This window comes from Sminthopsis crassicaudata, chromosome 1 (genome assembly GCF_048593235.1).
Source record: "Sminthopsis crassicaudata isolate SCR6 chromosome 1, ASM4859323v1, whole genome shotgun sequence".
NCBI classification, from domain to species: domain Eukaryota; kingdom Metazoa; phylum Chordata; class Mammalia; order Dasyuromorphia; family Dasyuridae; genus Sminthopsis; species Sminthopsis crassicaudata.
The window spans coordinates 406,295,225-406,311,381 of record NC_133617.1 but is presented as its reverse complement, the minus strand read 5'-3'; the positions used below and the strand labels follow the sequence as shown (position 1 = coordinate 406,311,381).

General features: G+C 34.2%; 1 protein-coding gene across 1 annotated transcript in view; it reads left to right on the top strand.

Annotated features, from left to right (window-relative positions):
- The window catches only part of COL15A1 (collagen type XV alpha 1 chain), a 121,660-nt gene extending 108,522 nt beyond the window's left edge, over positions 1-13,138 (top strand). Inside the window, exons 32-37 of the mRNA XM_074280639.1 lie at positions 1,649-1,777; positions 2,190-2,249; positions 6,121-6,180; positions 6,625-6,810; positions 10,967-11,082; positions 11,926-13,138. Of these exons, the coding sequence (XP_074136740.1) occupies positions 1,649-1,777; positions 2,190-2,249; positions 6,121-6,180; positions 6,625-6,810; positions 10,967-11,082; positions 11,926-12,139 (765 nt within the window). The 3' untranslated portion in view covers positions 12,140-13,138. The remainder of the gene's footprint in view (positions 1-1,648; positions 1,778-2,189; positions 2,250-6,120; positions 6,181-6,624; positions 6,811-10,966; positions 11,083-11,925) is intronic.
- The last annotated feature ends 3,019 nt before the right edge of the window (positions 13,139-16,157 follow it).

The following is a 16,157-nucleotide window of genomic DNA, read 5'->3' as shown; positions in this document are numbered from 1 at the left end:
TTAAGCTATCTAAGTCTTTATATTTTTACCATGCTGAATGTTCTTCTCAGAATCTAATCTATTGTTTTACAATCTTTTTTATAATTTAGTATCTTAAACTGGAAATAATAACTCAAAAGTAGTATTTGTCCAATCAAGACTCAATGTGATGGAGACATTAGATTTCTCTTAATTTGATCTAAGATGGTGTTATTATTTTGTTTTTAAAGGACAGAAAGAATAAGGGAGAGCTAAGGATCAATATCTTCTAACTATCCACAGTATTCTTTATATCCCTGCCCCACCTTTTTTAGGTTTTACTTTGTTTTCATCTCCCACATAATAATCTGCCAAAATTACTTGCTCTCCCAATTTCTGTGAATATTATCATCATCACACCTTGTATTTTTACTACAGTGCTATAATATCTCCTTTGATCCATATAATAAATAGTCTTATGAAATGGGGAAAAAAGGTTGTTTTGTCATCATTTTGCATATGAATAAACTGAAAAGGAAGTTAAATGAGTCACTTAAACTACTTATCTGTGGATGATTCACTTAACTAGTAATCTATGGAGCTGAATTTAAAACCTAGTCCTTTCTAAAAATTCGGTTCAGTGCACCTACTGTGCACAAATTATTTTTTTACTGCTAAGGACATTAAGCCCCCCCACCAAAAACAACAATAACAACAACAGCAACAAAATTCTCAAAGAATTTACATGAGGGGAAGAAGGAAATTATCATATACTCATATATATATAGATAAATTAGTACAAATTATTTTAGAAGAAAGGGAGAACGCACTATTTACCAAGTGAGTGTGACTCAGTACAGAAATCCCATAATAGATATTAGAATACCTGCAGAAAGTGAAAAATCATACTAAGATTCTTTCCACATCTAAGGTTTTTATATCCTTTACCTCCCATTGCAAGCATTGGGCCAGAAAAATACTTTATGGCAGGCAACTATAAAAAAGTGGCATGGGAAGGAAGCCCCCCATAATAACTAACTTACTTCCTCCAGCATAACCACAGCTTCTAGTTAACTTTAAAAATTAGTATTTAAATACTTTCTGTTCTTTTCTCTATTATAGATCTTTTTAAGTCTCATACCAGTCATTATCTTTTTCTTTTCATATTTCTTTGTGTTTTTCTCCTCTGTTGCATTTCCTTGATAATTCCACTGTTCCTGTTAATCTCAACTTGAAGGTGTTTTAAAATGTTCAGTCGTAACATTGTACATAAAGCTGAATAATTACATAGCCCTTCAATGTCTTTAGAGTAGAAATATAAGAAAAATCTACTACTAATGGCCAATACTTCTACATATAATATCAGGTATTGATGAGATTTTATAGTGGAAATGATATTAAGGAAAAGGCATTAATTAAATTAAATTAAATTAAAAGGCTTTGCTGCTGTACCCAAAAGACAATAAGACATTTCTATCTGTCTTGCAAATGAAATCTTCCATATGTGGTATCACCCACATTATAATGTGAGGAGGGAGGGAGGGAGAGAGGGAAGGATGGAGGGAAAAAGAGTTAGTACATAATTGCTTAATACATGATTGTTTCATTTATTCACTCATTCACGTATAATCTCGAATTTTATAGAACGTGGTTTTTACTGTTTAACATATTTTCTTTTAATATCTGACAGGTAACAACATTTGGGAATATTGAAAGTATGATGCAAAATGCTCATTTGGTGATAGAAGGCACACTAATTTATTTAAGTGAAAGTACAGAGTTTTTTATACGTGTAAGAAATGGATGGAAAAAATTACAGGTAATTATCTTTATCTTTTCCCTTTTCCTTTCAATAAAATAGTTGCAATACCGATAGTGTAAAGGGGAAATATTGGTTCTCTGAATTTTATTTGTAACATTTTTAATAGAAAGGTAGTATAATCTTGTAGATAGAGAGCTAGCATTGAAGTGAATAGAACCTGAGTTCACATTTTGCCTCTGACACATAATGACTATGTGATGCAAATAATTTAATATTTTAGTATCCCAAGCAATGCACCAAGCCCGTCCATTGAAGAGAAAGAGTATAGTTGACTTGTTAGGAGGATTTTCTCACCTAGTATTTCCCTATACCAGTGAAATCAGAGCTCCCTCTCCTTGTCATGTATGTATATGTGCATTTATAGTTTTCATTTTGTATCTAATTATTCCCTTACTTATTTTTCTTTCAGCTTGGAGAGCTTATTCCCATTCCTGCTGATAGCCCACCACCTCCTGCAATTTCCAGCAATGTAAGTATCAATAATTGGTGAAAACATAGAAATAAATTAGATATGGACATTGATAAGCACTGAGTCATAATATTGCAGTCTTTCCAGTTATTGGGTTGACTTTATAACTTATTTGATTATGCAGAACATAGTCATGAATATAACTGAAAACAGCGGAAGTAGATATGTGATGGGCAGTTTAGTATGCATCAAATCATCTGGAAATTGAACTTTGAAGAAAAAATGTTAGAATTTGAAGGGACCAAAAAGTCTATCTAATCCAATCCCTTCATTTTTTAGATCAGGGAATTGAGATTCAAAATATAATGAGAATAAAAATTACTTATCCAAAATTATAGAAAGAATGACAGAAGGGAATAGAGCCCAAGTTAGAGATGCAATGGATAGAATGCTGAGCCTGGAGGTAGGAACATTCATCTTCATGAGTTCAAATATGGTTCAGACATTTACTAGATGTGTACTGGGCAAGCCACTTAACCCTGTTTGCCTCAGTTTCTTCATCTATAAAATGAGCTGGAGAAGGAAATGGCAAATTGATCTAGTATCTCTGCCAAGAAAATTCCAAATGGGGTTACAAAGAGTTAGACATGACTTAAAAGACTGAATGACAACAACAATGTTTGACTCCAGATCTAATGTTCTTTTTTGCTATAACTAGTTACTTGCTTATTTGTTTGGGGGAAGGGCAGAATCTATATTTGTCAATTTATTTGTGCAGAGAACTCCTGGTGGAAACCTCATTCTACCAATACTTTCTGTAATTTAGATTATTGTTTATGACTGAAAAAAGAAGTTACTTGTCCATAGTTATATAATTGAATTATATATTTGAGGCAGGGCTTGAATTCAAGCCTTTTTTATTTGACTTTGACTTTAGAATTCTGTCTGTCATAGCATCATCATAAGATATATATATATATATATATATATATATATATATATATAATCCCTTTTCATTGATAATAAAATATTCATTAGACATTTAATAGGTTTGTTAAATGTTATGTTATTATGTCAATTGTCAGGATTATGTTATGTTAATTGTAAAGATACAACGAAAGACAAAAAAAAAGATGTTTGTACCCTTAAAAAGTTCACAATCTAATAAGAGAAATGATAAAGATCTGAGTACATATAAGATATTTAAAATAAGAAGATGATCTCAGAGGTTGGGGTAGTGAGGAGGGAATACTTATAGAGGAAACCATGAAAAAACTTTCTAAAGAAGGTGCAATTTGATCTAAGGTTGCAAAGGAAACCAGAGAAGCTAAGAAATGGGAGAGAGAGCATTTCAGGCATAGAGAATAGCTGGTGCAAAATCATAGAGTCAAGATATGAAGTTGTGTGTAAGAAGTACCAATTAGCCAGTATAGCTACATTGTAGAGTATGTGGAAGGTTGTAAAATGAAGTGGTGGACAGATAGAAAAGATGCAAAATGAAGGGGTAGACAGATAAGAAGGGACTAGCTTGTGCCAAATAATATTTCTATAAGCTTCTGGGAATTACTGGAGTTTATTGAATTAACTAAGATGTCATGGTCCAACCTGATTTAGAAAAACCACTTTGGCAGCTGAGTAGATTGGAAATGGAAGAAACTTGACAGAGGAGACCAATCAGAAGACTATTAACAATAGTCTTTAGGAGAGGTGATGAAGACCTGTTCTAGGGTAGAGTAGAGGACATATATGAGAGATTGTTTAAAGGTAGAAATGACAAGATTTTTCAACAGATTGAATATACAGAAGGAATACAAATCAGGAATTGAAGATGACACCAAGTTTGGAAGCCTGTAAAGGGCTAGAACTGAGCAATGCATTTGGATAATGAAGCACGTGAGACTAATTGCCAATTGGACGATTCCCTATTAACTTGTTTGAAGGTTGACCCTCCCCCAGCTGTTCTGTGCTGACTTGATTGGTGGGACAAAGAGGGGGAAGTGACATGTGTGGGAGGGGTAGGAGAAACTTGGGTGGTGGAACTCACGCTCACTCACACTGGTGACCTGGCCTTGGAGGGGACGGTAAAGATCAAGAATAAAGACATTTAGTGATCCTGACTCCAGCTGATTTCTGGGAAGATAGAGTTCCAGCAGAAGCCTAAAAGGATTTTTTTGGGTCCCTATTAGACTGCAAATTCCTTGAGGTCGCACACCAGGATTTTTTGCCTTTCTTTACATCTTCACAATAGTAATAAGAAATTAGAAATAAGGAATTTAAGGGAAAGGTTTTTTTTAGAGAAAGCCAGTAAGTTGTTTGGACATGGGTATGACATAGTTATAAATCTGTCCATCTAGTATTTATTGAGCACCTACTATTATCTCAAATTTCCACAACCACCCCTATCCCCTTATTGTTTAATATTAATCACAAATCCAGAGAGTACTATGTCCCAAAGTACCATATATATTATATGGCCAGTCATTCATTTGCTTAACAAGTATTTATCAACTCACATGGACAATACTCAGTTCTGAATACTACATTTCAAGGGAGACATTGACAAACTGGAGCAAATCTGGAGAAGAGAAACCAGGATGGATAAAGCATTATTCGATTCAATTAAACAGACATTTATTATATACATACTTCTTGGTGGCTGTCTATCCTTCATTCTTGAAGAAGGACCAATGATATCAGGAGGGTGGTGTCTTGGCTTGCAAGTGAACTGGATTTAAGTGAGGCAGAGCTATGCAAAATCATGATCCTCACTCTCTCCTCCACAGTCATCAGGATCCCATGGCAAGACTTACCTCAATTCTTATCTAGCCTTAATCACAGAATGGGCATTGCCTCAGACAAAATGAGACCTGAGAAAGACCTTATCTTAAAAAGACCAAGGTTTCCCACTGTACCCAGAGCCATCATCACCTGTCCTTGATGCAGGCATAGTCCCCTTTAAGATTCCTTGTCTGATCTACCTTTGGGACTGATCTTTGATTTACAAGATCTGGTCAAAACCCCAAGGGGAAAGATCAGTATCTGAGCCAGTTTGGGGTTGTACCCAACCCCTAACTATCTGCTCAGGTTTCCCCAAAACAGTTTCTTCCTTATCTGAAAAGCCGCCAAAAATCTGGCCTTCCAGGAATCAACCTGAGCTCCACCCATATGCTCCTTCAAGCAGATAAAGGCAGCAAAGGTGGAGTTGTCCTTTGGTCAGAGAGTTGAAAGATGCCAGCAAAGATGTTTTGCATCAGAGACTCTCTGTCCTGCCACTTTTGGCGTATATCTTCCTCTATCTAATGCCTTTTTATTAACCAGACTTTAACCTTGCTTCCAAATCTTGCAATAAACCTTGTTTTTGCCCATCTAGGTTTTCGGGCCTGTAAATTCATTTTCAGGTCACTAGACCTGATTTAACTTTGTATCCTGGTGCCGAATCCTAAGGGGGTTCAGGGGAGCTCCATGTGACTCCCTGTGCCCCAATCCTGCCACTAGACCTCAGCTAATCCTATTGAGGTATATTGAGGTATTTACCTCATCATGTTACCTCATCATTCTGACATATGTCTTGCCACCATATTCCAATGCATATTATTTTTTTCCAATGCATATTATTGTTCATCACTAGAGGTACAAATATAAAGAAGGTAGCGGCACTGTGGTCCAGCTCTTGAAACATGTAAACTCTATAGTCATGGGATATGAATTCAAATCTCAACTCCATCTATGTAGTCTTAGGCAAGTCATACAACTAGATTAATAGTTAATAGACTACATCTATCAGATGTAGTCGAGCTTGATTTAATGAGAATGGGGAAGCAAAGTAAAAGGGAAATTATTGGTGTAAAATTACTTTTAAAATGAATAAAAAATTTTAAATGTATACAAAATGATGATACAAAAACATTTATATTTATCTTTTAAATGACAGTTTCAGCAACCTCTACCTCCACCAATTCAGACTCCAAATGTCAATTATGAGAAGCCAGCAGTAAGTATATGTGTTTGAGAACTGTCGGGTTAGTATATCCCTGATACAGTTTTTCTCCCATTGCCATCTTGAGATAACTCTACTCCCCTTCTAACAATAGAACAAATATAATGAGCACTTCCCCTTTCACAAGTCTGCTAAAATGTCAATGAAATCAATTCAATAGTGTCACCCCTGGTTGTATGCAAATGCCAGGCTTAGCCATGAAGAGTCTGGAATGAAATAATGGAAATATTTTAAGTCAGCATTGAAATGCTGTGAAGAGGCAGGGCTCTGAAAGGAAATCTAGCTTTGATGCTCCCACAGCCCATACAGTCAGTTTGGGTCTCAGCAACAAGAGCAAAAAGTTGACCTATGTTTCTAAAGGAATAAAATATGTAGCTATCAGTACCAAAGCCCAACTAAATGTATGTGTTCTAAACTTGAATTTCTTTTGGTTTTCAGCTTCGTCTAGTTGCTTTGAATATGCCATTTTCTGGAGATATTCGAGCTGACTTCCAATGCTTCCAACAAGCCCAGGCTGCCGGTTTATTGTCCACTTATAGAGCTTTCTTATCATCCCATTTACAAGACCTGTCCACAATCGTGAGAAAATCAGACAGCTACAGCCTGCCAATAGTTAACCTTAAGGTAAGAGTGAAATTTTTTTGTCTATTGTTTCTATGAAATCTTTGCCACTAAACCCCAAAACCACTGTTCCAGAGTTTCTTCCCTTTTCTTTCTTGTGCTGCCTTCTCATTCACTCACCCTGCACCTAACTCCCAAATTTAATTAGACAATTTACTCAGCATTTACTGAGTACCTTCTTTGTGTGAGGTTCTGGAAATATAAAGATAGAAAGAAAAATTAGCCCCTATCCTTAAAGAACTTAAAATGTATTAAAAGATGAGGAGGGAAAGAAGATGATATATACACAAGTTTATGTCCAGGTAGAATATAATAAGTGCACAGGAGTGGTATCTAGATAGGCTGATATAAGAAAATTCAAGAAAGGAGAAGTCATTTTCCTCAAGGGAATCAGGAAAGATTTTGTATTGGAGCCCTTGAAAGAAAGAGGATTTTTAACAGTCAGATGTGAGAGGGGATATACTGGAGGCATGGAGTTTGGACAACATGTACAGACAGAGATGGAATGATGAAGGACAGAAAAAAGGAATAGCTGAAAGTCCAGTTTGGCTGGTATTTCAGCCAGTCCTCCATTCTTTAATCCAACTTAAGGACAAAAGAATTAAAAGAAAAAGTAAAACATGTCAAAGAAAGTTATAGTGCTTATGATGGTACAGTTTATATGAATTTAGAAATGGTCTTTGTGTTTTTGTCCCTTTTGACCCTTTCAGAGAAGGCTGATCAGTTCGCCTTCTAGCCCCTTAAACCTCAGTAGTATAGCAAGTGGGAATTCAAAGCTCTTTGAGCACTGCAAACTAACTGTTAAAAAATCTTTGAAGGGGTAAATTCACACTCCAAGCATGATCACAAACATTGTGACTATCTTTGGGGGTGGCACACCAAAGTAAAAAAAAAAAAAAAAAAGAACAAATGCAACAACACCTCTCTCCTCTTGAGTTTTTCTGGGGACCAACCCCAGCCTTGTAACCTGGGTGCTATAGCCCAAGTAGATGGAAATGTTTCACATTAAAGAGAAATGCTTAAGAAAAAGCATTTTTCTAAGAATTCTCCCCCCCCCAAAAAAAAAAAAAAGAAAAGAAAAAAGATAGTAAAGTGTATTGGGCAGAGCCTCAGACATGTGAAATCCCGAGTTTAAATCCCTCTCAGAAATTTGTTAGTTATATGCTGCCAGGCAGGTCATTTAAACTTTTCAGACTCAATTTCCTCATCTGTTTGTAACTCAATGTTCAAGCCTATTTGCCCAAAAACTCTTCTCACTGATAAAGAATGGTGATTTTGATGCTCCAAAGAGCAGAATTGGTGAGATCCTGAGAAAACAAAAATTATAAAGCTTCCAGCTTTGAGAAAGGACAAAAAAGATTCCAGATTTTCTAAAGAATTCTGGAAGAAGTTACCATAAAAACAATTTTTACATAGGCCTGCAGTGTAGAGAATCCTTCTTCGTAAATTAGAAGTTTAATGCAAATGGAATTGAACCCTGGCTTACATGAAAAAATAGGGAATTTGGACTCAAAAATCTCTGGATTCCTTCTTGCTCTAAATGTAGGATCATATGAACAGTGCTTCTTAGTTTTTTTCCAGGAAGTACTTCATATATATAATATATCCCATCTTCTGGGTTCAATCAGTTTAAGGGTAAACTCTAAAGTAGATTACATAAGGCTAAAGAAACTGTTCTCTCACCAAAAAAGATATTTGTGGCCCTTCAAACATTTTTTTAAATTTCTGGTTTTATTTTTTAAAAGCATTTAATAAGAACAACAATCAACTTAAATTCAAATAAACAAAAAAAGTCTTTTTTTAAAAATGGATTAATTTACAAAAAAATCTTCAACTTAAAATGTTAACCCTTTTGTGTAGGACCAAGAAGGCCAATAAGCTCCAGTTTAAACAGAAGATTTGCACAATTATTATGCTTTCCTACATGTGGTGGCAATAAATATATATATATATATATATATATATATATATATATATATATGATAACCCTCTTCTAGAAATTACATGAAGAGTCATAAGAATGACCTAAAATTCCCTTTCCAAGGTCACTCTTAAATTCTGTTCAAGAGGCAAGGCCAAAGAGGCAATTAGTTGGTACAGTAACAAAATATAGCTTCATATACTTACTAGCTGTATGACTCTGGATAAATCATTTAACCTCTGCCTATATCAATTTCCTCACAGTAAAATGGGGATAATTATAGCATCAATCCCACAGGTTTGTGAGGATCAGATGAAGTAAAAATTATAAAGTATTTTACAGAGTGCCTGGCATATAGTAAGCATTTCATAAATGTTTCTTTCCTCCCTCCCTCCTTCCTTTCTTCCTTCCTTTCTTCCTTCCTTCCTTCCTTCCTTCCTTCCTTCCTTCCTTCCTTCCTTCCTTCCTTCCTTCCTTCCTTCCTTCCTTCCTTCCTTTCCTTCTTTCCTTCCCTCCTTCCTTCCTTCCTTCCTTCCTTCCTTCCTTCCTTCCTTCCTTCCTTCCTTCCTTCCTTCCTTCCTTCCCTCTCTTCCTTCCTTCCTTCCTTCCTTCCTTCCTTCCTTCCTTCCTTCCTTCCTTCCTTCCTTCCTTCCTTCCCTCTCTTCCTTCCTTCCTTCCTTCCTTCCTTCCTTCCTTCCTTCCTTCCTTCCTTCCTTCCTTCCTTCCTTCCTTCCTTCCTTCCTTCCTTCCTTCCTTCCTTCCTTCCCTCTCTTCCTTCCCTTCTTCTTGTCCTAAGCAAAACAACAAAAACACAAAGTTTAGCTTTAGCATTAATTACTTTTTATAAGCCACAAGTCCATATATCAGGTTCAGACTTTTGGTTCATGGCCCATGCTACTCAATGCAGACTTATTGTTTCAGGGTATTCTTCCATCCCATATCATCTCTGTGCCTATCAAAATAGTGCTAATGTGATAAAAAAAAATAATAACAAACTAAAATGTGTGGCTTCCCATTAATAGTTGGAAATTAGAGGAGATACTCAAAGTCCTACCCTTTCATTCTTAATTCTTGTAATCTAAGTTCATTTTAATAGTGAGTCCCATTAGGAAACAAACCCAAAGGAATGATTTCACTTGTGGGGCTTTCATGTAGAAATGAAAAACAATTGTCATAGCAAGATGGGCAACATGGGGCAAGCCAAGACAGTTTAGGACTGAGTTTCTTTAAACCATGGTATCGTGTTGATCTCAAGCATCTGAAGAGTTGAGACCTTGTGGATGGTGAGGGAATGTGGGATAATAGGAAGAATAATAGTCTTGGAATTAGAAGACAGCCTTGTGACACTAAGCATAATCTTCATCCTCTGTGTCTTTGATTCTTCAACTATAAACTGGGAGGTAAGAACATGAACTATTTACCTCAAGACTGTTGTAAGAAAAGTTAATCATCATTTATATGTGGGGGTTATTATTATGTAGTATAATAAAGGAGTTCAAAACCCATCAAGTTTAGATGGAGATGCAAAGTCCAAGAAATAGACACAAATAGAGAAGTTAGTAGTTAAGAGAATTCTTTATTCTCTACCCTATAGATGTACTTTGCACAAACAGTCAATGGCTAACAAGGTTTATATCTTTAGTCATTCAATAAACATCTACTAAACAATATGTAATGTGCCAAATAAGTATTTAGGGATACTAAAAAAAAAATAAATAAATAAAGCCCTCACTCGCAAAAAAGCCACATTCTAATGAGGGACAAAACATTCAAATGAACTGTATACCTATAAGAGATATTCAGAATAGAGGGAAGGTAATTTCAAAGGGAAAAAAACAATAAGGGTTAGAGATCTGAGGGGAAGACCACTTGCAGAATATAATATTTGAGCTGAATCTTAAAGGAATCTAGGAAAACCAGTAGGCAGAGCTAAGGAGAGAAAGGATTCAGAGATAGTCACTTCAGACTATCAGAGCAAGAGATATAAGCCTTCCGAGAAGCACTAGCAGTCACATCATGACAGGTTGGCAAAAGAAACAACTTTAAACAAACAGGACTCTAGCATCCTTCAAAAATGAATAACTCAACATGTTATTAGAAACAGATAATAGTTTGTTTCTGTATTGTATTACTCAGAGTACTTTGAGAGCTTCTGAAAATTTATTCAATCCTTATACCATGTTATTAAAACACAAAGTTAAACTCCAAATGTTAAAATATTGCTTTTGATTTCCACAGGGAGAAATACTTTTCAATAATTGGGAGTCCATTTTTTCTGGCCATGGAGGTCAATTCAATAACCACATTCCAATATATTCCTTTGACGGTCGGAATGTTATGACAGACCCATCATGGTAAGTGCTTTTTAAAATGAGAAGTCCTAATAAATACATTAAACATTGTTTTATCTGCCATTCAATCAATTGAACTGCTCTATCAGTTAGTATTTTTGTGTTTATCTGGTACAAGGACAAGTGATGCTGATAAAGACAACTATATGTTTTATAGGATTAAAAGTCTTTTTATTTTTATGATGAGGAAACTGAGTCCCAAAGCGATTCAGTGGCTTACTCAGGATGGTGAATAGCAGAATCAGCATTTGAACATAAATCCTCAATTACCAAATTATATCTCTTTTCTTTGTACCATGCTAAACATTGCAAGATCTCAAAGTGATTTGATTAAAAAACATCACCATGTTAGTCCTAACATAGATTAACATAGATCTTTCATAAATTTTATTCAAGTGGGTCTATAATTACATTCCTACCATCATAGATGACAATAACAAAAAAATGGTTAAAAATGACTGCAAAACTTTTATATGAATTGATAAAAATATTTTGAAATGTTTCACATTAAACATTTTAAATAATGATTTCATATTTTTTTGTATAAAGCTATCTTTCCTTCATATAATAGGAAAGACAGCCTTTATTTTGGAGAAGCTTATATTTGAATTAACAAAATGTAGTATATTCAACATGGCTTTAGTGCTCTATATTTCATGAAATTCTAATCTCTTGATCTTCATAGAAATCCATTTTATATACATATATATATGTACATGTATAGAGTATACACATACATACGTATGAGTACTAGAGAATTTATTATAGCTTTGCCTTAGTCTTCAAGATTTCTATTCATTGATAAAGCACCTTTTCAAGAAATAACTGTACAAAATTCTTCTGTAGGCCTCAAAAGGTAATATGGCATGGTTCCAACACAAATGGGATTCGACTGGTAAGCAACTATTGTGAAGCATGGAGAACAGCAGATGTAGCTGTAACAGGAAACGCATCACCACTGAGCACAGGAAAAATCTTGGATCAGAAAACCTATAGTTGTGCTAATCAGCTCATTGTTTTGTGTATTGAAAACAGTTTTATGACTGATGCAAAAAAATGATGACCATCTACCCTACTGAAGAAATCTACAATTTTATTGCCTAAAAAGTGGACACTGAAATTTGATTTTTAATGATGTATATATTGTTTTTAATTGCACATTTATAACTAAAGTAACCAAAGAAAACATACCTCAGTACACTCAGTACTAAAAACGTAGAAAGAACTCAGATAAAAGACAAAATCTGATTTATACTTTGGTGCTAGGATCTGCAAGGATTCCCCAAGTGGTGTGACAAGAAAACATCCTTGCACACATCAACAATAAGTGTGCAAATCAATGTAGGCACAGAAATGTGCTCTTGTAATATCACAGCTGCTTTCATGCCACTCTCTCCTCAAGAAAGTTGTTTGCTCAGTGTAACTGTCTCTGCTGAGTGTCAGATGCTCTTCATGTTTTCTTAACAAAAGTTTAGCAACAGTATCTCATTTTAAGTTATATGTGAACCAAATGTTTCATTCTTTATGCATTCATCATTTATAATTGCTGTTCACAATGAAGGGGAAAAACCCTAAAAATTAACTAATTTTTATTCTTAAATGTTATCAGTAAGTGTTCATTTTCTTCAACAGAATTACCATTTTGCCATCATATTTTAGCAGCCTTACTTTTTAAAAATAATCATAGCTTAGTGTGGCATTTGTTCATGTACCATAACCAAACTGACTTGCTGGAAAAGTTGAAATTCCAAAGCATCTTGAATGAGAAATGTGACTATAAATAGATATTGCCTGCCTCCTTTTAAAAATGATTTTGTGACTTGTATTTGACAACTCTTGAAGTGTAATACTGTTAGCAAAACAAGAATTTCCATGCAAATTACTTTGCTGGTAAATATACGTACACATATAGATATATAAATATATAAAAAATATTGTTTTATTTTTCCATCTGAAGTAACATAAAAAATTTTTCCCAAAATTAACCTATGTTTTCTCCAAATATAATATTTTCATTTTTATGATATGGAAATAAACTTTTGAGGGGTTTTCAACCACATGGAACTGTGTACTTGTAGAGTTCAAGAATCCCAAAGAGGAAAAATTCAAGTAGATCTGTTACCTCCTCTAGGTGTGTATTCCTTCCATCTATGCAGTTCACAACTCATCCTTGCCCACCTCCCCGTGACTCCTGTCCATGTTGTCCCATAAGGTCTGCCTCTGAGGACTCCCCAACATAATTGGAATATTATTTCCCCTATCACAATGATACTGTTCCATTGAACACCTGAATTGCCTGTCACATATTCCATATTCACACTACATAACTGACCCATCATCTTTTTTGATCATACATTTATTCTGTTCTTGCTGATATTTCCATTTTTATTGCATGTTGTATCCACCATACACTGGTGAACACTGTAATTTTTTTTGGAGTGTTTACTATCCCATGACTCTCAGTCATGCTTCATTTCTCCAGATCTCTTGTGATTTCCCCTAATAATGACTGACTGAGATGAAAAAGATATATCCACTTCTGATGGCTTAATGCTAAACAAAGGTCAGCAAGTAAAGAAATAGTGAACAAGATGAAAGAGAAAACAAAATTTTAGAAATTCTGCTCTAACTTATCTTTCTAGAAAATGTCTCTGTAAGTGCCTGAATAATTGAAGGCCTCTCAATACCAACTTCCTTCACAGGCATTGTGTAGAAAGGTGAAATTATGAAGAATGTTACCTAAAGCACTCCGCATTTCCTCTTTCTACTTCCTTTTCTTCACTTCAGTACTTTCTTCCCTGCCCCCAACCAAACAATCAATCAACATGGTACCTAATTTACATGAGGTGTTAGTGATGTTATCCTTTCTGATAACATTTTGAATAAGAAGCCCTTATTTTTATTAAGCTTCCAATCTTCCTCTAACATTACAAGTTTTTTTTTTAACACTTTATAGTATTTAAGAGTTTGTGAAATACTTTATATAAATTACATTATTTAAATCTCACCATAATTCTGTGAATTAGTTTCTATAGCTATTGTTATTATCAACCAATTTTATATATGAAAAAACAGAGGCTCAGTAATTATGCATGAACAATGACTAAAAAGTGTCAGGATTTAAACTCACATCTTTCTGATTGCACAACAACTTTAAGCACTAAATTACATTTATATTTCTTTTCTTAAGACTTCCCTTAAAATTGTTTCCTCTTTGTCTTTTTTCCCATTATTTATAATATACACTGTTTACTTTCTGCTGACTTTGACCTATATTTGAATGGATTGAATAAGTTTTTCAAAGACTCCAAAATCTATCTTTTCCATTATCATTTAACTCCTTACAGTCTTTCAAGCTCTAGTTTTATTGGCTGATTCCTGAATTTCTATTTCTTTCAAAAGGGGAATTCTACCTGTAATTTGACTCATCCATTTCTTTACTCCTTTATCTAAAAATTTCTCTTCAAGTTGTTCTTCACTCAATACCTAAAATCAATTAACAAAAAGTACTGAGTTCCTGCTATATGCCTAGTACTGTGTTAGGTGTTACAAATGAGGAAAGGATTGATGTGTTAGATATTTCATAGATTTGGACAGTGATTGGTTATGGACAATAAGAGAAAAATGATTTAAAATAATACCATGATGAAAGCTTAACGTGGGAGTATGTAATCACCTGTCTGATCCTCTAAAGTCTGCTTGCATATGTTGACTGTCAGTCAACTACTTGCTCTACTTCCTACATTTCAACTTCTAGACTTATTCAAATTATATATGTCAGTCTCCCAGCTCACCTACAACAAATTAATGGGGCTTGCTTTTTAGTATATAATGCAACTTTAATGTTTCATGGGCAACTTTAACCCATTCATGTTTATTTTTATTATTATGTTTACTTTCCTTCTATCAAAGTATTTTATAATATTCTTCTTAAACAACAACAAAAACAGTCAAACAGCACTAGGTGCAGTTTTCAATGCATGGAACCATCAAATTCCAGTCTTTATTCTTGCAATTACCCTTCCCTTTCCAACATAAAGCCAAATCACCAAATTTTGCTTCAACATATACCTGTTTTCACCTTCTACTCAGCCCTGTAATAAATTCAAAATTTTTAAATCTGAGTGTTCCCTCTTCAGTTTCACCCTGTAACTCTTTTCTCTTTCCTTTTCTGCTTATTTTATTGTATTTCTGTTACTATTTTTTCTTTTGAAACCATCTCTTTTTTGGCTCAGAAAAAAAATGAGATCTACCATCCCTCTCTATCACCCCTCAGTTATATAATTGAATGACTTTTACTTATGGTACCCAAATTACAAGAAGTATTAGTTTTGTTTTTGAAAACCTTGGTCAGATTTGGGGGGAGGGGTTGGTTAGTTGGTTTTTGTTGTGTGTGTGTGTTTTTTTTTTAACCTTGATAATTCTTAGATACAAGTACAAAGGAACTATAACCTTATCTCCTTTCATTATTTAAACAGTAATAATTATTTAGACCTTTTAAATTATTTAAAATTATTTATCTCAAATTTCTGTGTTTGAATTTCAGAGACTCTGTACAACTTTGGTTTTCTCAAAAGGAATACTTCTATTTTGTTTTAACTCCTGATTTTTTCCTCCTCCATGAGATTATGTTTAACTTTGTAAGACAAGTTATTATTGGGAGATTGGCTTTTATTTTTTTTTTAGTATATTATATTCCAACAATTCTTTTTTCTCATTGTTGAAGAGTAGTCTTATGTGATTCTGAATAGATTTTCTTGGAAAACTATCTATCTCTTCCTGGCCACTTTCAATACTTTTTCTTAACTTTGAGTTTGAAGTTAATAATGAAATTTGTGGATTACTTAAATTTGAAATTCTTTTCTAATGTTAACAATCGGGATTTTATCAATTTACATTTTGTCCATCTGGTTCTAATACTTTTGGTTAATTTTGTTTTGTTATTTCCTTAAATGTGGTTTTCAGGGTTTTTTTCTGGGGTTTTTTTCCCTGGAGATCAATGAATCATAGATTGTTTTTCTAAGCTTTTTCCCTTCAAGGTCAGTTGCTTTTGATTGTAGCTACTTCACATAAAACAA